Source organism: Pteronotus mesoamericanus, unplaced genomic scaffold (assembly GCF_021234165.1).
Source record: "Pteronotus mesoamericanus isolate MK-2021 breed Mesoamerican mustached bat unplaced genomic scaffold, CSHL_Meso_final contig_78, whole genome shotgun sequence".
Taxonomy (NCBI): Eukaryota; Metazoa; Chordata; class Mammalia; order Chiroptera; family Mormoopidae; genus Pteronotus; species Pteronotus mesoamericanus.
In genome coordinates, this window is record NW_026555258.1 from 31437655 (window position 1) to 31456714 (window position 19060).

The 19060-nt window shown below is 51.2% G+C and overlaps 2 protein-coding genes across 3 annotated transcripts; both read left to right on the plus strand.

Moving 5' to 3' along the window:
- Positions 1–2413: 2413 nt before the first annotated feature.
- ATOSB (atos homolog B) lies at positions 2414–13892 on the plus strand. 2 transcript variants are annotated; one of them, XM_054585000.1, is made up of 9 exons: positions 2414–2502; positions 9582–9725; positions 9973–10942; positions 11275–11333; positions 11528–11633; positions 11755–11913; positions 12134–12202; positions 12286–12461; positions 12598–13892. In XM_054585000.1, exons 3-9 carry the CDS (start codon positions 10049–10051, stop codon positions 12749–12751), a joined length of 1617 nt encoding a protein of 538 aa, XP_054440975.1. In that variant the 5' UTR covers positions 2414–2502; positions 9582–9725; positions 9973–10048; the 3' UTR covers positions 12752–13892. The 2 variants fall into 2 exon arrangements, with proteins under 2 accessions (XP_054440975.1, XP_054440974.1); XM_054584999.1 differs by lacking the exon at positions 2414–2502 and adding an exon at positions 6478–6532.
- Positions 13893–14781: 889 nt separating this feature from the next.
- Positions 14782–18104, plus strand: STOML2 (stomatin like 2). The gene is made up of 10 exons (XM_054585001.1): positions 14782–14935; positions 15176–15313; positions 15772–15871; positions 16009–16067; positions 16159–16260; positions 16418–16552; positions 16692–16836; positions 16920–16999; positions 17253–17381; positions 17823–18104. The coding sequence occupies exons 1-10, from the start codon at positions 14891–14893 to the stop codon at positions 17958–17960; spliced, it is 1071 nt and encodes a 356-aa protein (XP_054440976.1). The 5' UTR covers positions 14782–14890; the 3' UTR covers positions 17961–18104.
- Positions 18105–19060: the final 956 nt, after the last annotated feature.

Below are 19060 nucleotides of genomic sequence, written 5' to 3' on the forward strand. Positions count from 1 at the left end.
GAAAGATAAACACCAATTTAGGATAGTGTTTACTTCTGGGCAGAGAAGGTGATGAAAGAGGGAGAGAAGGGAATGAGATTAAGGAGTATACAAAAGTTTCAACTTTATCTGAAATATTAATTTCTTTAAAAGAACATTTGAAGTAAATGCAGTAAAATATTAAGATTTGATAAAGCTGTAGGAGAATAATGTGTGTGTTTGTCATAGTATTCTTTATAACTTCCTACATGCCTAAAAATTTCATAAAGAAATTCTTTTAATTGTGTAGAAGAAAAAAGATTCAGAAAATGTTTAGGGGCCATTAATTTTTTTAAAAATATTGTAATACAAATATACAGTATAATGCCAATATTCCGTATGTAAACATACCACATATACATACACATAGGTTGATATCATGGGATGAAACTGGCACCTTATCTTCATGGTAGTCCTTTCTAAAATGAACAACCCCACTCTAATCATGAGAAAAATATCAACTGAAGGACATTGTACAAAATACCTGACCAGTGCTGCAAAACTGTCAAAGTCATCAAAAACAAGGAAATCTGAAAATTTGTCACAGCCAAGAGGAGCTTATGAAGACATGACAACTAAATGCAATGTGCTATCTTGGATGGGATCCTGGAATAGAAAAAGGACATAAAGTAAAAACTAAGGAAATCTGAAGAAAGTATGGGCTTTAGTTAATGTATCAATATTGGTTCATTAATTGTAACAAATGAACAATACTAATTTAAGATGTTAATAATAATGGAAATTGGGTATGGGGTATATGGAAACTGTACCACAGTAACAAAGTTTCTGTTAATAAAAAATATTCTAAAATTAAGTTTATTTCTGCACTCGATCTTAGCCAAAAGGCCGAGAAGTGACAAAAGCTTAATTCTTAAAAAGTTAATTAATTTACCCAAATTCATACAGCTAGTAAATACCCAATAACCGAAGTTCAAGATCAACCCAAATGACCTCAAACCCTGTGCTTTTCCCCCAATACCCTTACAACTTTCCTCTCTTTAGTAGGATTATATCGGTGTTTGTGTGACTATCTAAAACAAGTTAAGGGCAGAGAAAAAAAAAATCTTCCCCCCAGCACACCATTAATATTCAGTAAACCAGCTTAAGTTAACTACTCACAGAAAGTCACAGAGGCCTAAAGAATCCGAGATTTGATCAGATCCGACCTACCTTACAGCCATCTATACCGCACGCTCCTCAGAGAGGCCCATTAGGCTCTGGGTTTAGGGCCACTCAGTTCTGCAAGGGTCCTGTGCTGCCATCTACCGATAGTTAATAAGCGTTGGCCTCCCCTGCTGTATCTGAGGAAACAGTGGAGAGTGGGGAAGTTGGAGAGAAGACTCGAAACGTAATTAAATTACAGAACGTACGTAAGTGTTACAAAAACCACTCAACATTTGTTCAAGGCAAAGGCCCTACTTTCTTCAGAGTTTTCAGGCTCTTTCCCCTATGTCCGTAATATAACTTAGGCTCCTAAAATTCACAGACTTCCTCTCTGACCCACCTCCACAGGTACAGATCTGACCTCCCATTTCCCAAAACTCAGACTCTCCCGTACAGCGCAGGCTTCAGAAACCTGTTAACCTCACAAACCTGAGACCCTCCCGCCCCCGCCCAGATTTTCACACACCCCTGAGGCTCCTTGCACACTATCTGGCAAACACCGCAGACCTCCCCCATTAGGGCAAATGCGCGTGCTAACCCAGACCTCCCCACAAAGAGGTTCACTTTCCGCTTGCAGCTCACACCAACACGGAAGCCTGGGGAGAGACCAGGTAAGGCTCGGAGCCCTCAGGCTAGCGCTCGGGCTCGGGCTCCGGCCCCCACCCTCGCCGTGAACCGGTGAGCCCAGGCCTAAAGACTGCGGATTGAGGCCCCGCCCCTCCAGACCTGTCATCACAGAAGCCGCACGTGGCCGGGGTGGGCCCTCAGGCGACCTGCAGCAATCACTTTGTCTCCCTTGCCATCCATTGGGGCCGCTGCCGCCAATCAGAGCCAGCGGATCCGGGCTGGATCGGGAGCGCCTGGGTGAGGAGAGCGGGAGGTGGGGCGGGGTGGAGAGGCTCTAAGATGAGAGGGGGCTAGTGTTGAAAGGGGGCCTGGCACCGGTTCTGCCAGGCTGGAATTCTAGAGGGCAGTCCCTAGTGAAAGGCGGAGAGACCAAAACCCAGCAGGGATCAGGGGTGGGGCCAAGGGTAAGCGGAGGATCCTGGGGAGACGCAGAGTAGACGACAGGAGGCGGAGCCCGAGAGGGGCGTGGTCTGGGTTACAGGGGAGGACCCCTAGGAATTTAAGAAACTAAGAAAGGGGACGAACCCGGGGTAGGTGGGAGGTGGGACAAGAGAGAGGGTGGGTCCGGGAGTTGCGGGGGCGGGGCTCGGACCTAAGGGGCGAGGTTTGCAGGCCGAGGCTGCAGCTAGGGCCGCTCGGTAACTGCACCAGTCCACTACCTCCTCAGGTGCAACGGAATTCACGGAACTACAGGTGTGGGGCGGGTTGCGGGTGGATGAAGGGACGAGGACGGGGGTGCGCTTGCGCAGACAAGAGGATGTGGGGGACACGTTAAGGAAGGAGAGGATCTGTAGACTGCTGGGGGGAGGAGGAAGACAGAGTTGAGGGAGGAGTTGGGAGCTCAATATGTAAGCGAGGAGGTGCACTTTTCAAAGGCTCTTGTGGGGGAGGGGTGGGAGTGCTTTGTAGGGGTGGAAGGTACTAATTGAAGGGGTGAGGTCCCTGTCTGATGTGGAGTGTTGGAGACGATACTTGAGGGGGAGGGGATCCGAAGGCACTTTGAAGGAACGTGGTACTGTGTGATGAAGGGGCTGGTGGTCCACAGTGTGGGAGCGACAGAGGGACTGGAAAAAGAAGGTTGGGGCTGTGAGCACTGTATGAGGTGAAGGGGGCCTAGGCCCCAATTGCTGGGGGAGAACCCCTAGTGTTTTGAGAAAGTAATAGTCAGGGGGCATTGTAGAGACTCCAGGAAGATATTTGTATACTGTATTCTAGCAGTGAGGGTGATGAAATTACTAGGATGAAGAAACTGGTCTTGTAGTGCTCCTGGCTCCTAAGTTGCTAACTCCACCTTCTGGCCTGAGCACTGCTAGAGAGGAGCCAGGTCCTTCTTGCCACCAGGGCTGTGTGACTGTCTCCTCAGTCAGCCTTGGATCAGTCTGGCTGAGACTGGGGTTTCTTCTAGCTGGTGTCCCTGGGGACCATTCCCCCATTCGGTTCTGTTAACCCCCCCATTCTAGTTCCTCTTCCTCCCAGAAGATTGCCTTGGTCCCTGTCCTCCCCCTCCCCCACTTTTGCCCTGCCCTTTTGCTCTGGGTGTGCTCATTTCCCACTTCCTTCCTCGCCCTGGGGCCTGGCCTGGTCCTTGCCCGTCAGGGAGCTGTGCCCTGCCCCAGACTTTGTACTCAATGTCCAGAGACCCTAGCAACCAGTAGCAAGGCCCAGACCCCACCTACCACTACTATGAAGGTCTCTCCTAACAACCCCCCCAAGTGACTGGTAGTCATTTTTTTTACCACTTGCCAGAAACTGATTTTCCCTACTGTTTTCCTTTTCCTGGGTGAGGAGCCCTAGGGCCCTCAGAAATTCTGGACTTCCATGGGAGGAAGAACATAGTGAGGAGTACTGAAGGTGTTTGATCTATGTTTTGAAAGATGGGCCACGATTATAGGCTGAAGCAGGGAAGGGATGTGAGGTTCCAGCTTCAACTGGGTGAGGAAGAGGGTATGGCTTCCCACACTCCTGGCTTGGAAGCTGACCATCAGCACTGAGACAGGAGCCTAGTCCTTTTGGGGGCTCCTCTGGTTCCCTGAGGGAACTCGATATAGTGCCAGAGTTCTTTTTGCCTCTGAGCTGACTAGGGGAGGGTGTGAAAGGCCTGTCTTCCACACAGTGGCTGAATGAGTGTGACAGTGTTGCTGAAAGGGGCCCCAAGCCAGCCTTTGCTAGCTGAGAGACTGTCTGGGGAGGGAGGGGGTTTTGAGGCCAGACAAAGCCGTTGGGTAGGGTGGGGTAGAGGAGGGCAGGCTGATGCCTTTTGAGGAGGAGCTGATTGCTATGGCAACACAGCTTCCCAGACTGTCAAAGAGGCGGGCCTAGGACAGACTCTCTCCAGCTTCCTCAGGATTGAGACACTTGTGTGAGTGGGTGGGGCAAGAAGAGAAAGGGCATTGCTTTACTGTGCTTAGGCTGTAGTATATAGCTTTTCTGGTTCAGTACAAGCAGCAGGGCATTCAGATACTTGGACTCACTTTCTGAAAATGGATATGAGTAAACAATAGCTGTTAGAATTATAGCAGTATATTTCTAGAGGTCCTTGGTGGTCGTCATTTATGCAAAATCCTCATTTTACAGATTTGGAAGTTTACCACCAAAGAAACTGGTTTTCTCCAGGTTTCACAGTAAAAGAGCAGGAGTTAGGAGTCAGATCTCCTCACTGCCCTTCGCTTAGCCCAGGGCTAGTTGCTTCCTTCAGCCAATGTATATTGAGCACCTATTATGTGCCAGGCACTTACATTGATTCTGGGAATACCAGCATTAACAAAACAAAATTGTTGCTCTCAGTGGAGCTTCCATTCTAATAGGGGGAAAACGAAAATTGGTGGGGGGGGGTGGCAACTGTTGGTCATGGCTATGAAAAAAATAAACAGGGTAAGAGTTAGGGCAGCTAGGTAAGGTCTCTTGATTATACCATGCTGCCTTTCTAGGGCACACTGAGGCTTAGAACATCTTTGATCTTTCTCTCTGAACTACTGCCCCCTGACCTTTTCAGGTCACCAAGGTTTGGGCCTATTGCAGTAGCACTATGAAACACCAAAGGATTCTCCAAAGAGTCACCAAAGGATTATTCTTTTTCTACAGAGTTGTGTGTCTATTAGAGAGCTCCTACTAAGGCAACTAGATACATTGGTGCACTGCAGTTTTGTCCAGGGTGTTGAAAATTTCTTTATTCCTGTTTCTTACTATTAGGGAACCAGCAGGGAAGTCAGTCCACAGCAACTGGGTTCTTTTTCAGGGTTTTTCCTTGGTCTGAGGTGAGAAGGTAGAGGAACTAGCTTGCTTGTCCTTCCTAAGCCTGGGGCACCAGGAGGAAGTAGAGGGAGGGGAACCTCTATATACTGACCAGTGACAACCGCAGGGTCCTTGGGGCCCACAGCACAGGCAATGTAGAAACAAGGACCTTGGGCCTTCTGTGGCCTCTGAGCTATAGAAGAACAGATGTCCCCTCCACCCCGCTCCCCGTAGGCACAACCAGGGAGCTGCTCTGGCTGACGTTAATTCCCGAGGGCCTCAGTTTGAGTTTTCTCTCTTCTGGTTCTGCATTTGCCTCCTGCTTCTATGGAATACTGGAAGCAAAATCCTCATAAGTTCCAAATTGTTTGACTTGCTGATAAATGCAGACAGAAAGGTAGACAGTGCTATCTATTTTCTTAGATTTCCCCAAGAGCAGTCCCCCTGAAAAGTTTTCTTCTAATGCCTAATCCTTACAGAGATTTCCATCCTGGTCATTTAAAGAATAGGAGGACAAGAATTAGGAATCCTGATTTTGCTGCCACTTAATTTTTGGCTGAGTATGGGCTGGGCCTGGGGCCCAGTGACTCAGGTGGAGGGTGGGGAGTTTCGAGGGAGCTATGAGTCATAGGGGTGAGCTCCATCATAAGAGTTGGGCATATTTCCCTCACTCTGAACAGAAGCCTGCCTATCCCACTTCCCATTAGTGTTCTGCCCCCTTGAACAGGGGCCTAGAATAGAAAGAGTACTGGCAGAAGGGATGAAGCAGCCTAATCTCAGCATGAGAGTTCAGAGACACAAAGAATGATGTTTAGATCTCTGAATTAAAATGTATCCCTGTCTCATGAGATCTTGGGGCCCCTCTAACGAGGCAAACATCAATATAGGGTAAGAGAAGAAAGAATACCATTTCTCGATGGAAGGAGATAGTATCCCACTCCAGGAGTTTTTCATCTCTTCTGGCAAGGAGGAAACTTTCTAGGCTCCAACAGTTCTCTGTTGTCTGGATCTCTGGTTTGCAAAGCAGGGAGAAATGAATGGGTATGGGGATATTTGGGGTCTGGTATGGAAAGAGCCAGGTGGTATTTGGAGGTTGTCCAACTGTCCATGAAATCTCTAGGTCATCTTATTAACCTGCCTCCGAAGAGGAAGGGCGAGAGGGGAGGGAGAAGTGGGAAGCCTACGCCAGTGAAAGGGTTAAATTGCTGGGCAGAGACACGCTTTTGGGCTTGGGCAAACAGGGGGTTAAGGTGGTGGGCGGGGCCACCCTGGGGTAGGCCTGCCCCCTTCTGGGCCAATGGGTTTGCACCTTTTGGAGGGGGCGTGCCTTACGCTTGAGGTCGTGGGAGGCTGGCCTCCGGTGGGCCAATGAGCAAGATCAGTGCCATGGAAGGCGTGGTCTGAGGGGGGCGTGGCGGCCGAGGCCTCTGAGGCGGGGGTGTTGGGTCGCTGGGCGGGGCGGGCAGCCCCATCAGCTGGTAGGAAATGGCCTGTGAGTCAGAGGGGCAGCAGAGTCGGCAGCACGGAGCCGGGGCGGCCACGGGGAGGGACAGTCGCGGGGAGGGGCGCAGCAGCGGCTGGGGGGCTGCGGGCGCCAGGGCCCGCTAGTGTTGCACACGAAGCTGAACAGAAAAGAGCCTAGCAGAGCAGAGCTCAGCCTGAGCCACCCTTTGTCTGGGTTGGGGGCCCGTGTCGGGGAGGACTGGGGATTCGAGGGGAGGGACGGGACGGAGGGGCCTGGAGCAGCGACCGCCGTGGCGGAACCAATTTGGGAGCGGGGTGAGTGTGTTCTAGGGGGAAAGAGCAAATCTACGAAGCTCCAGTAGGAAATGGGGCCTGTCCCAGGCTGTGGGGAGGAGAGGGGTGAGAAAGGACCTGGTAGGCTAAGCAGGGGGTGGGGGTGGAGTATCGTCCAGAACAAGGAGTCCAGGAACCAGGGTGAGTCTGCCTGGTTCAGTTTGGAGGAGGTACTGAGATCTGCTTCCTTTCCACTGAGGGTGGAGGGCTCTAGTCCAGTAGCCAAGAGGATGGTGAGAGAGCAGAGGTTGACCTTCCTACCCACAGCGGTGATTTATGGAAACAAGCCCCTTAGTTTGTGTGTTCGTGTGTAGGAACAAAATCTAGAGCAGCTGGCAGCAGTTCTCTCTGAACAGGATGAAGATGGTAAGCACATGGAGAGGAATTCTCCTTCCTGCCACCCTCCTTGATCAGAGTAGAAATGGATGTCTTTAATACTGAAGGGAAGGAGAGTAAGCCTGGGAGCTTGTGCCTATACCAACACCCACCTACCCCACCTCCCAGGCCTAGCAGGTGTCTAAGGGTACAGACCCCATGGTATTCTGGGATTTGTTGTTTTTGCTGGCCTTGCTCCCTTGGCATGTTGGGAACTGTAGTCTTTGCCAGCCAAAGCCTGGCACAACTGTTTGATGCCAGCTGCTGTCCACCCCCAGCACAGAGAGGAGATTTGGCCTGCACTTCCCCCACAGTCCTGCCCTATGAGTCAGCTTGAAGCCATGGTCTGGAGCCAGACTGGCTGGGTGGTAAGGAGGTGAGTCTTAGAGCTTAGGGCTTCTCATTGACAGGGCAGGAACTGAGAAGGCTCTGGGATAATGAGCAGGTGCCAGACATGCTGGGGTCAAGTAGGGCATCATGTCATCACCTGGCTTCCCCAGGGCAAGAGCTCAAGAAGCCAATTGGGATGATGTGGAGGTGGAAGTACTAAGGAAAATCCCTGAATCTGTGTGGCTTGGGTAGAGGAAAGGAAGAGTAGAGAGAATACAGATTGTACCCTCTGACAACACTGCCATTGGCATTCTGCCCTTTCCTGCCACCTCCCCCACCACAGGGAACTAGAATTTTCTTAGGGATCCCAGTTCTAATGAGAACTTGGTGAACTAGGATAGTGTGGGGCGCAATCATGGGAACTTAATGTAGGAGAACTTTTCAATCCCTGGGTGCAAATACCACCCCCTACAACTCTCATCTCTGTTGCTGATTCTTATTCTCTCTATACAATTAACCTCTCTGCTTCTCTCATTGTGGAAGTTTTTCTCTGCATTATCAGGACTGCTGCCCAGATCTCTGGGGCTTACATTCTACTTTTTTTGAGCTGTGCTATGTGCTTACCCCTCTGCTTAGGGGTGGACAGAGCAGTGAGGCTCAGACCTGTCCTCAAGAACTCTATGATCAGTCTAAGAGATGTCTTACCCACAGAATGAGCAGAACTGTCATTGGGTTACAGAAAGAAGTGACACTGCCATAGATGTGAGGTCTCAGAGGAGAGAAGAGATATCTGTGTTCTGGGTGGCCAGAGTAAGCTTTCTGGAGGGAATGACATTTGGCCTAGCCAACAAGGAAGGGTAGGTCTTGGGTTGACAAACAAGAGGCATTTCTTTCTTTCTGTTTTATTTTTATCCTCACCCGAGGATATGCTCATTGATTTTAGAGAGAGGGGAAGAGAGGGAGAGAAACATAGATCAGCTGTCCCCTGCATACACCCCAACTGGGGATGGAACCTGCAACCCAGGCAAGTGCCCCAAACTGGGAATCAAAACCTGTGACCCTTCAGTTTATGGGAGGATGATTCAGACAACTGAGCCACACCAGCCAGGGCCAGAAAGCATTTCCTGAAGTACAAAGGGCATTGTGGATGTTAGGCAGCAAAGGCTATTGCCCAAAAGAGCAGTATTTCCTTCCATGAAGGAAAATGTTCTTCAATTTGACATTCCTCTCACCCAGTATGTGCTCCTGAGAATGGCCCAGTTGGCAAAGACCATCTTGTGTTCCGGCAGAAAAGTAGTGGCTTGGGTTTTTTGAGTATTGGATATGTGCTGGAGTGTTAGGGAGGAGTAGAAGGGTACCTCTGATTGCTTCCAGCTGTCTGACTGCTGCCACTGCCTTATCTCTAGTTTGCAGGGCCTGGGGGAGGAGGAGTACCTTCTGGCAGCACCACGCCCCGCCCCCCCGCCGCCGCCACACATACACACTTGTTTATGGTTAGATTTGTTGTCTCTTGTTAAAGGGAGAGACTACTGGGGGGCAATTGGCAGTTTTAAGTCTGAAGGGCCCCACTTTGACATGACCTGAGGTTTGTACTTCCAGGGTGTGCTGATGGGGGGTGAGTTTCTATAAGACCTCTGCCCTCTGGGCTCTGGGGTGGCACTTGTCTCTGGAGATAGACATATGGGAATGAGTTTTGCAACTTGGTGGTCTTGACTAGGAGGGCTGAATTCTTGCCCTGACCTCCTCTTAGCTGGCATGGTCTCTTGGATCTTGAGGTATCTCATCCCCCCTCCCATTCAGGGCATGAGTCCCCAAGGTGTTGGCTTATTACACTGAGCCACGACCTACCTCTCTGTGACTCCTTAGTAGCCCAGCTCTGCCGCCTGGGGCCTGGATCCCAAGACTACCCCTTCTGCTTCTGAAGAGCTTCTCACAAGCAGGGAGGATGTGCTGGGATGTATCCTGTTAGCCCACAACTGGATAGCAGTCTTACCATTGAATGCAGGAATCCTGGCTTACATCTGTTCTTGTCTCCTCAGGGTCCTGCTGAGCCCAGGAGCTGCACGGAATGGTGGCAGTCACCTTGCCAGTGCAGCGGGCATGGACCAGACTGCAAGCTAGACAAGCAAGGCATCAGTCAGGAAGAGAGAACACTCAGCTGGGCTTAGGGCCTCTTCATCGGGGTAAGTGCCAGGGAGAGGGAGGGGAAGCAGGTCCAGTAAGGAACCTGCGCTAAACATGTGACCCTCTCAGAAACTCTGGAGTGGGCCTCTACGTTCCATTAATCCATTTGGGGATTTGGACACCTTTACCCCCATGAACCTTTCAAGGTTACCTCTTCAGGCCAGGGAAGGACTTGAAACGGCTGGGAGGGTGAAAATTCACTGATTCCTCTGACCACCTTTTCTCCTCTTCTCTTCTCTCATACAGATGTCCCCAGGCCCCCCAACCCAGGCCCAGCATAAAGGCTGTGAGGGGGGGCCCCCCTGACCCAAGGGGGGACTTCATGCGCCACGTGCAGGCGGAGCCAACTCCATCCTCAGAGCCAGAGGCTGGCCCTTCACAGCCTGCAGTCAGGCAGGGGGCCCTCCAGGGTGGCCTGCTCATGGGCTACAGCCCAGCAGGAGGGGTGACATCCCCCGGGGTCTACCAGGTATCCATCTTTTCCTCTCCAGCTGGTGCCTCCGAGCCTCACAGAGCCCTGAAACGGCCCTCCCCACTTACTGAGGGTCCCCGGGAGCTGAAGAGAGGCCCTGGGCTGGGGGCCAGAGAGGGAAAACCCCCTGAAGAACCATCCACTGTGGGGCTAGTGGGCCCAGAGGGGCTGGGGCTGGGGCTTGGTGTGGCCAGTCAGCATTTCTGCCATCATGGCCTGTGTGTTGTAGAACAGGGAGGTAGCTCCACCTCACCTTGGACTTCAGGGGCCCAGATCACCCCCTGCCTCCCATCAAATGCTTCCTGCAATACTTTGCACACCAGAGACTGGGCTTCCCCAGATCTAGGGGGACAGGGGTCCGTGGGGGAGTCCACAGGGCGAGCCCCTCCAGGCCAGCTGCACACACTTGACACTGATTTGCACAGTCTTGCACAAATAGGGGGTAAGAGCCCAGTGGCTGGGGTGGGCAATGGGGGCAGCCCCTGGCCTAGGGAGTCCCCTGGCACTGCCAATGGGCATAGTCCCGAGCACACACCCCCTGGCCCTGGACCTCCAGGCCCCTGCCCCACCAAGCGAAGGCTGCTTCCTGCTGGAGAAGCCCTGGATGTCAGCTCTGAGGATGAGGGGCCAGCCCCTCAGAGGCGCCGGGGAACCCTGGGTCACCCTCCTGCTGCCAACAGTTCTGATGCCAAAGCCACATCCTTCTGGAGCCACCTGCTGCCTGGGCACAAGGAGCCTGTGCTGGTAAGCCAGGAGAGGAGGTAGTCTACATTTATATACCTTACAAAGTCACCACCACAGTAAGTCTAGTAACCATCTGTCACTGTGTGTAGTTATTATGATATTATTGACTCTATTCCCCATGCTGTACATTATATCCCTGTGACTTACTTTATAACAGGAAGTTTGTGCTTCTTAATCCCTTACCCCTTTTCTGCCCAACCTCCCACCTCCTCCCTTTTGAGACAAGATAAAGGTTGGGGGCATGTTCCTACGAGAACTTGTGATGAGCCTCTGCTTCCCCAAACATACCTGGTCTCCACCCAATATTTTTCCACAATCTGTCTTCTCTATAGGACCCAACAGACTGCAGTCCTATGGGGCGGAGGCTGAAAGGTGCCCGTCGCCTGAAGCTGTAAGTGACCAGCTTCTCCCTCTGACATGTCCCTGGAAAATGGGGACAGAAGTCTGTAATCCTCTTTCTCTCCCCAGGGTAGGGGACCCCCAGGGCAGGATCCCTGGGTAATGATAAAGGGTGGGGCCTGAGGACAGGAGCAGGCATCCCAGAATACCTCAAGCCAACCCACTGTGTATCCCCTGCTCTACCAGGAGCTCCCTTCGAAGCCTCCGGAAGGGCCCAGACCTGCTGAGCCCCCCCAGTGCCTCCCCTGTTCCTACCCCCGCCATCAGCCGTACCCTGTTGGGCAACTTTGAGGTAGTTACCCTTGAATTCCATGATTGGGAGGATCTTGGGGAAGTGGGATGGTGGAGTGTGGCTTGGATGTATAAAAAGAGCTGGCATGTCTTTCATAGTGTGTTTCCTCCGCTCCCCCCAGGAATCATTACTTCGAGGACGCTTTGCACCATCTGGCCACATTGAGGGCTTCACCGCAGAGATTGGAGCTAGTGGATCCTACTGCCCTCAGCATGTCACGCTGCCTGTCACTGTCACCTTCTTTGATGTTTCTGAGCAAAATGCCCCGGCCCCCTTTCTGGTATGATTTGATTTCAACCCAAAATCAGCTGTTGAAGAGGATGAGGGCTTAGGAGCAGGAGGTATTCTTTAGGTGTGCCTCACCTAGAAGAGAGTCAGGGTGGTGGAGAGAACGCTAGTAGGGGACAGGGTCCAGGTCCCAGAGTGAAACTGTGGAGATGGATGAGTATTCAGGGCTCTCCCAAGGCCCACCTTGGCTGATGGCTCCATGGCCTTCCCAGGGCGTCGTGGACCTGAACCCCCTGGGGCGGAAGGGTTACAGCGTGCCCAAGGTGGGCACCATCCAAGTGGTGAGTTTTCCCTGAGGGAGAGTGGGAATGGGGAGAGGAAAACAGCCCCCAGGCCCTACCAACCTTGCCTGTCCTGCCCCCAGACCTTATTTAACCCCAACCAGACTGTGGTGAAGATGTTCCTTGTGACCTTTGACTTCTCGGACATGCCTGCTGCCCACATGACCTTCTTGCGCCATCGCCTCTTTTTGGTGCCTGTGGGTGAGGAGGGAAATGCTAGCCCCACCCACCGCCTCCTCTGCTACTTGCTGCACCTCAGGTGAGGACAGGGCCCAGGGTCAGCTTGGAAGGCCCAGGTATCCTTTCCCCAACCCAGGTGTCCCTTCCCTGAATAGGATTTCTCCTAGTTTCTCTACTGTCTGGATTCTTATTTTGATCACCCTATTCTCCCCCAGGTTCCGGAGCTCCCGCTCAGGCCGCTTAAGCCTGCATGGAGACATCCGCCTGCTTTTTTCCCGCCGGAGCCTGGAACTAGACACAGGGCTCCCCTACGAACTGCAGGCTGTGACTGAGGCCCCTCACAATCCACGTTATTCACCTTTGCCCTGATGGCCAGAGCCCTGAACCCATGCAGGCCAAGGACCAGCCCATCCTGCTCTATCTTGGACAAACACGTGGAAAGGTGGCGAGAGACCCTTCAAGCTTGAATTAAAGCCCTCGCCGTGCTTATGCCCAAATTGATTATTTGGGTATTCAAAGCTTCTGATCTTTACCGCAATCTGCCCTACTCTGGGTTCTCCACGTGCCTGCTCCCTCCTTTGGGATTCCCAGGCCAGCTTAGGTAGTGGGGAGGAACTGTAGCTACCCTGAGGTTGTCCCATTTTCCCAGGCAAGTCACGCCAGCGTTGCCTCCCTGTCCTGGGCAGGGGCCATTTATTATTTTATTTATTTTTAATTTATAATTTATTCAGATTGGATTGCCTTGGTAACTTCCCAAACCTGACAATTGGCATTGCTCCTCCTCCTTTTCCACTCGGATATTGCTCCAACTTCAGGAGTTCAAGAGGCTAATATAGGGGCTAAGGAAGAACTGCTCTCCCTCAGCTGAGGACAGAGAGGTTATCCCAGAAGGACTGAGTCACTAGCCAAACACTCAACTTCTCCTGTCCTTCCCATTTTTTTTCAATTCCCCTACCCTCTGACCCCTCTCTGAAAGCCAACTTATATATGTGTGTATGTGTATGTACACAAGCTTGTGTGTGTGGTATGTGTGTGAGAAAGAGCGTGCATGCATGTGCACACACATGGGGGTCAGCCACCCCTCATCTAGGGCTCCAGATTCCAGTTGTCCCTTTCCTGCTTGTGTCTCCTTGCTTTGGGGTCCTGACTGAGGAAGGTGTTCAAGGGGCAGAGTCAGGGCCAAGGACCAGGGTGCTTCCTCTCACCTGGTCAGACTCTGACCCACCTACCTCAGCTGGGGTGAGGGACACCCCTCAAACTCAATCATGTGGTTCCCAACTGCCCCATATCCCACTCCAGACTCTGACCCAGCCTTGGCCCTGACTCCTGAGGCTGGGCTGAGGGGAACAAGCATTTGCTGAAACTTGAAAAAAAAAAAAAAAAACAGGAAAAAATTGTACCTGGTACTTTTTTTTTTTTTTTTTAGAAAAAAAATGAGAAGAAAGAAAATAAATTCTTGTTCAGAAACTTGAGTTAAGTCCTACTTTTTCTGTTGGGGAGAGCATGGAAATGGGGATGGAGGGCCTACAGGAGCTGGGACTCTGCCTTTCTTTCCGAAAAGGGGCCCGAAGCCATCAACTCTTAGACAAAGTCCACTTGAGTCTCAGAGTTTGGTTTTGTTCTTTTCAGATAATGGGGTTGGGTGGTGGGGAAGGTTCAGCCCTAAAAGGTGAACTCTCTTTGGACATGAATTCTTATACTGGTTGTGTTAATGATTTTAGCCTCTCTGAGCTTCACCTGAAATGGTAAAATGAGGGTGGCTATGCAAGTCTCTTAAAAATTGTGCCAGAGCATCGGGGATATATGTAGGGTGACAGGCTCCAGACAAGGCTGAACTTTGGGGCTTTGCACTGCACTTTATGCAGGAGTATCAGACCTGATAAATTCTGACTAGGAAGAAGTAGAAAAAGATATGGTGCCTTGGGAAAGGAGGGAAGGGGGAAATCTCAGTCCAATCACGGGGCACTGTTAGGCCTAGTCACCATGGCAACGAGAACGGGGTCAGCCCTCAGTGGGAGGGCTGGGTATAACACAGCAGGACTGCCAGAGAATGTCACTATGGCAACCGTGGATAGAAGTCAGTTCCAATACCCTGGGCGCTATGGTGACAGATGGGCGCGGTTAAAAGCTCAGAAAGGTAAACTAGTCTGTTGTACTGGAGTAAGAACTCGGTGGGAGGTGTTTCTGGGCCAAAAACACACGGAAAATAGCCTCCATTTTGGTCACCAGGTCAGGGATCTCGAGCTAGATCAGCGAGGACCGGAAAAAGCTACACCCTTGGGCCCTCTCTTGAAGGTTTACGTTTCCCAGGGAACAATCTGAGGCACGTTTCTGACAAGTAACGCTGATTGGCTGAGTGTGACACGCGTGGAAGGAGAAACGAGATGGGCCGGAAGTACATCCGGGGGAGCGCAAATAGTGGAGGAAAAAAGGCTCAGGTCCCGGCTTCTAGAACGACCGCTCTGCTCCGCGTCTCGTTGGTTCCGGAGGTCATTGCGGCCGTGGGAAATGCTGGCGCGCGCGGCGCGGGGCACTGGGGCCCTTTTGCTGAGGGTAGGAGAAAAACAGTCTTCTCCAAGGGTCAGGCCAGAGATCACCTGGGTCCTCCGCTGGGAAGGAGAGGGATTCTAAGCTTGGGAAGAGAACTGGGGTCAGAGGTCATGGTCCCCACGTGAGCCTCTCTCCGAGGTCCCTTTAGAGTCGCAGTTTAGGAAGATGCCTCTGGCACAGGCGCCAAGAGGGAAGGGGTGCACCTCCAGCTGGCATCTCTGCTAACCCGCATCTTCCCTTCAGGGCTCCGTGCAGGCTTCTGGCCGCGCTCCGCGCCGCGCCTCCTCAGGATTGCCCCGAAACACCGTGGTACTGTTTGTGCCTCAGCAGGAGGCCTGGGTGGTGGAGCGAATGGGCCGATTTCACCGGATCCTGGAGCCTGTGAGAACCTATTCTGCCCACCCAGGGCCAACCTGATTCCCAATTCCATTACGACATGGGGTGGGGGGAATGGGGGTACCTCTTTGGGGCCTACCCTTACCTTTAGCTTGAAACTCCCTAAACCAGACCCGGCAAGGCCCAGGCTGCTGACTGTCATACCTATGTTCCCACTTTTTTCAATAGCCCACATTCCCCATTCTTGGGACCTTCCCCTACCTACTCTTCAGCTCCATCAGTCTGTACGGAGAAAGATATTCTGGCTCCCATTCCCTTGGTTCTTCCATCCATTTAGAGGCCCAGCCTCACATTCCTGATCTCTTGGGCTTCCCTACTATTGACACCTGCAGCCTTCTTTTTTTCTGGGCATGCTCCCTATTTTGATGACCTATGTGGTTAGATGCCAGCCTTACAACTTTACAGCCCCCATCCTTCTGAAGACCCATGACTCTTCTTCCCAGGGCTTGAACATTCTCATCCCTGTGTTAGACCGGATCCGTTATGTGCAGAGTCTCAAGGAAATTGTCATCAACGTGCCTGAGCAGTCAGCTGTGACTCTTGGTGAGGGGTGTAAGGTTACTTGGGTGCTCTGAGGCCATTAGGATGTGGTTGCTGGAGATCCAGAGCTTAGGAGAAAGAGCTGACTGGGACCAGGAAGCCTGACCTCCCTTCCTTTCTCTTCTGCTTCCGCATTGCAGACAATGTAACTCTGCAAATCGATGGAGTCCTTTACCTGCGTATCATGGATCCTTACAAGGTATCTGTTTTCTGCTTTATTCTGTTCCTGAGTTGCTCTCCTCACTGAAATCCTGCACCCAAACTTTTTACACTATCCATACTCCTTTCAGGCAAGCTATGGTGTGGAGGACCCTGAGTATGCTGTCACCCAGCTAGCTCAGACGACCATGAGATCAGAGCTTGGCAAACTGTCTCTGGACAAAGTCTTCCGGGTAAGGGGATCTGAACCAGAGTTAAGGGTTGAAAACACAGGCTTGACACTCTTTAGTCCTTTCTGGGCGTCCAGATCAGTCATAGGCCCTTCTCAGCTTAGACCCCTGATGAATGTGGATTGAGGTTTATGCCTCTTCTATACCTCTCTTCCTCCAGGAGCGGGAGTCCCTGAATGCTAGCATTGTGGATGCCATCAACCAGGCGGCTGACTGCTGGGGCATCCGCTGCCTCCGTTATGAGATCAAGGATATCCATGTACCGCCCCGGGTGAAAGAGTCCATGCAGATGCAGGTGGGGACCAGGGAGGACTTTTGATGCTCTAATTGCGTGGGAACCTAGACTCCCTTCCCTATTGTAATGGGTCCAGTTGTAGGTCTGTATTAGAGTTTTATTCTGATTTGTTGTTGATTGGGTGTGCGGGGGCTTCCAGGTGGAGGCAGAGCGGCGGAAACGGGCCACAGTTTTAGAGTCTGAGGGGACCCGAGAGTCAGCCATCAACGTGGCAGAAGGGAAGAAGCAGGCACAGATCCTGGCCTCTGAGGCAGAAAAGGCTGAACAAATAAATCAGGCAGCAGGTTAGCAGAACCTAAGGGAGGAGCAGGGCATTTGAGGGTTGGTGCTGAGATAGGAGCTTGGGGTCAAATCCTGTCTCTTCCAGGTGAAGCCAGTGCAGTTCTGGCAAAAGCCAAGGCTAAAGCTGAAGCTATTCGCATCCTGGCTGCAGCTCTGACACAACATGTGAGAGGCCCCTGAGTGGGAGTTGGGGACAAGAATTGACTGTGGAAGCGGTTCTCTTATCTACCCTTGGGAGAAACTCCTGCCCTTGTGGGTTCGATTGAGCCCGCATGATCTCTTATATTGTGATCTGCATATCTTTCCAGGAACCTGACTTGTTCTCTCCACTCCCCCATCCCCTCCCACCCCACCCCACCCCACCCCACCCCCTCCTCTAAGTCTGTGATCTCTGATTTTATCCCTCCTGTGGCCACAGAATGGAAATGCAGCAGCCTCACTGACCGTGGCTGAGCAGTATGTCAGTGCGTTCTCCAAGCTGGCCAAGGACTCCAACACTATCCTGCTGCCCTCCAACCCTGGCGATGTCACCAGTATGGTGGCTCAGGTTAGAGTGCCCTGAGGATTTGGCACAAAGCACCAATGCTAGAGACTGAGACACCCCCGCCACACACATACCATCACCATTGATATACCATAGAGGATTTTAGAATGCTCTGAGACCTAGGTGTTCCTTCATTCCATGTAGAGAATAAAATTCTAAGGATGAAACACCCCCATTCACCTCTGGAGATTAGGAAGCCCTTGAGACCTTTTCTTCTTCTTCTTCTTTTTTTTTTTTTTTTTTACAGATACCTGTATAGGATTGAGAGTGGCCCTGCCCTGGTAGTTTGTAAAATTCCTAGAACTTGGCTCCAAAGCTTATAAGACTGACGTTTGAGAGAGGGAGAAAGGAAAAACAAACAAGCTGGCTTTCTTTTTAGCCATTGGTGTGTTGTGCTACCCTTCTACCATATGTCCTCATGGTTTTCTCTGTTCCTCTTCTCAGGCCATGGGTGTGTATGGGGCCCTCACCAAAACCCCAGTGCAAGGGGCCCAAGACTCAGTCTCCAGTGGAAACAGCAGAGATGTCCAAGGCACAGATGCAAGTCTTAACGAGGAACTTGATCGAGTCAAGCTGAGTTAATGGAGCTGGGCTTGGCCAAAGAGGCTGGGGACAGAGAAGCAGCTCTTCCAAACTCTGGCTCTAGCCTCCTTGCTGAGATTTTGGTTATTATTTTTTTATTTGAACTTTAATCATGTAATAAACTTGCTAGTAGCAAACCAGAAACTGTCCTCTCTGATTGGAAAGTGAAATTGAGAAAAATCATCGTTTTCCTTGGATGTTCACTCCCACCCTCTAGTCCTATCAGGTCTTAGGAGCCAATCCTCTGTGAGCAAGAATGAACCTGGTGTAATGTGAAATCATCCTTTTGTTTTCAGGAGAAGCTGTAGGATAGGGTGGAAAGATTAAACCACATGTCCACTGAACTGCCAGCTGGGGAGTGGAGTCCCTTCCTACTAAGTGTTGGGCTGTGAATTCGAGCAGGTGTTAAGCGGAATTTTTCAAGGCAAAGGGGAATGCCTTTTCAGGGTGGTACTGCTGAATGCTTAAAGGGTCTTCAGGGAGACTGACATTCATTTATTTAAAAACATTTAATTATGTCTATGATGTGCCAAGCTCAGTGCTAGACATGAGTTAGAAAAACAACTGAAGATTCAGCAGCGCTTTGTTTCATAGAATACCAGGTCAGGCAAGGGGACAAGCAAGGAAACAGAGACACAAAGTGGTAAGTATTATGATGGAGAAAAAATCTGGCTGAGGGATACCGAAAGAAGAAGCACGTCAACTTGTGGGCAGCAAAATTGCCAACTCTGTCATTGAACTCAGGCTGGAAAAATTAATGCACTCACTAAACTAGGGTTTGGGGCTCAAATATCCAAAGGCCCACAGCTCCAGAGAAACTGAAACATTCAGTTACTTGCTATGGTTGAATGGTGGCGTGTTAGGGAGATAGGACTATATGGCAAGGACCAAATCACAGAGTCCTGAAGAATTTGGACTTTGTCCTCGACGTAGGGGGTAGGAGGAGTCCAGGAAAGGTTTCCCCCCTTCCCTTGAAGAATTTTAAGATTAAGGTGACCACATTAGTGTGTTAAGTACAGCTCTTCGGCTGCAATGTGGACAGGCAGTTGACGTGGGAGGCTGGAAGGACAACAGGAAGGCTGCTTCTGTGATCCCTGAGA

What these genes read in the sequence shown, in the direction of transcription:
- STOML2 (XM_054585001.1), top strand. Translation starts at nt 14,891, where the DNA reads ATGCTGGCGCGCGCGGCGCGGGGCACTGGGGCCCTTTTGCTGAGG. An exon ending in CTGGGGCCCTTTTGCTGAGG is followed by an intron (nt 14,936 to 15,175) that starts GTAGGAGAAAAA and finishes TCTTCCCTTCAG; the next exon opens with GGCTCCGTGCAGGCTTCTGG. An exon ending in TTCACCGGATCCTGGAGCCT is followed by an intron (nt 15,314 to 15,771) that starts GTGAGAACCTAT and finishes TCTTCTTCCCAG; the next exon opens with GGCTTGAACATTCTCATCCC.
- ATOSB (XM_054585000.1), top strand. Translation starts at nt 10,049, where the DNA reads ATGCGCCACGTGCAGGCGGAGCCAACTCCATCCTCAGAGCCAGAGGCT. An exon ending in GGCACAAGGAGCCTGTGCTG is followed by an intron (nt 10,943 to 11,274) that starts GTAAGCCAGGAG and finishes TCTTCTCTATAG; the next exon opens with GACCCAACAGACTGCAGTCC. An exon ending in CCCTGTTGGGCAACTTTGAG is followed by an intron (nt 11,634 to 11,754) that starts GTAGTTACCCTT and finishes CGCTCCCCCCAG; the next exon opens with GAATCATTACTTCGAGGACG.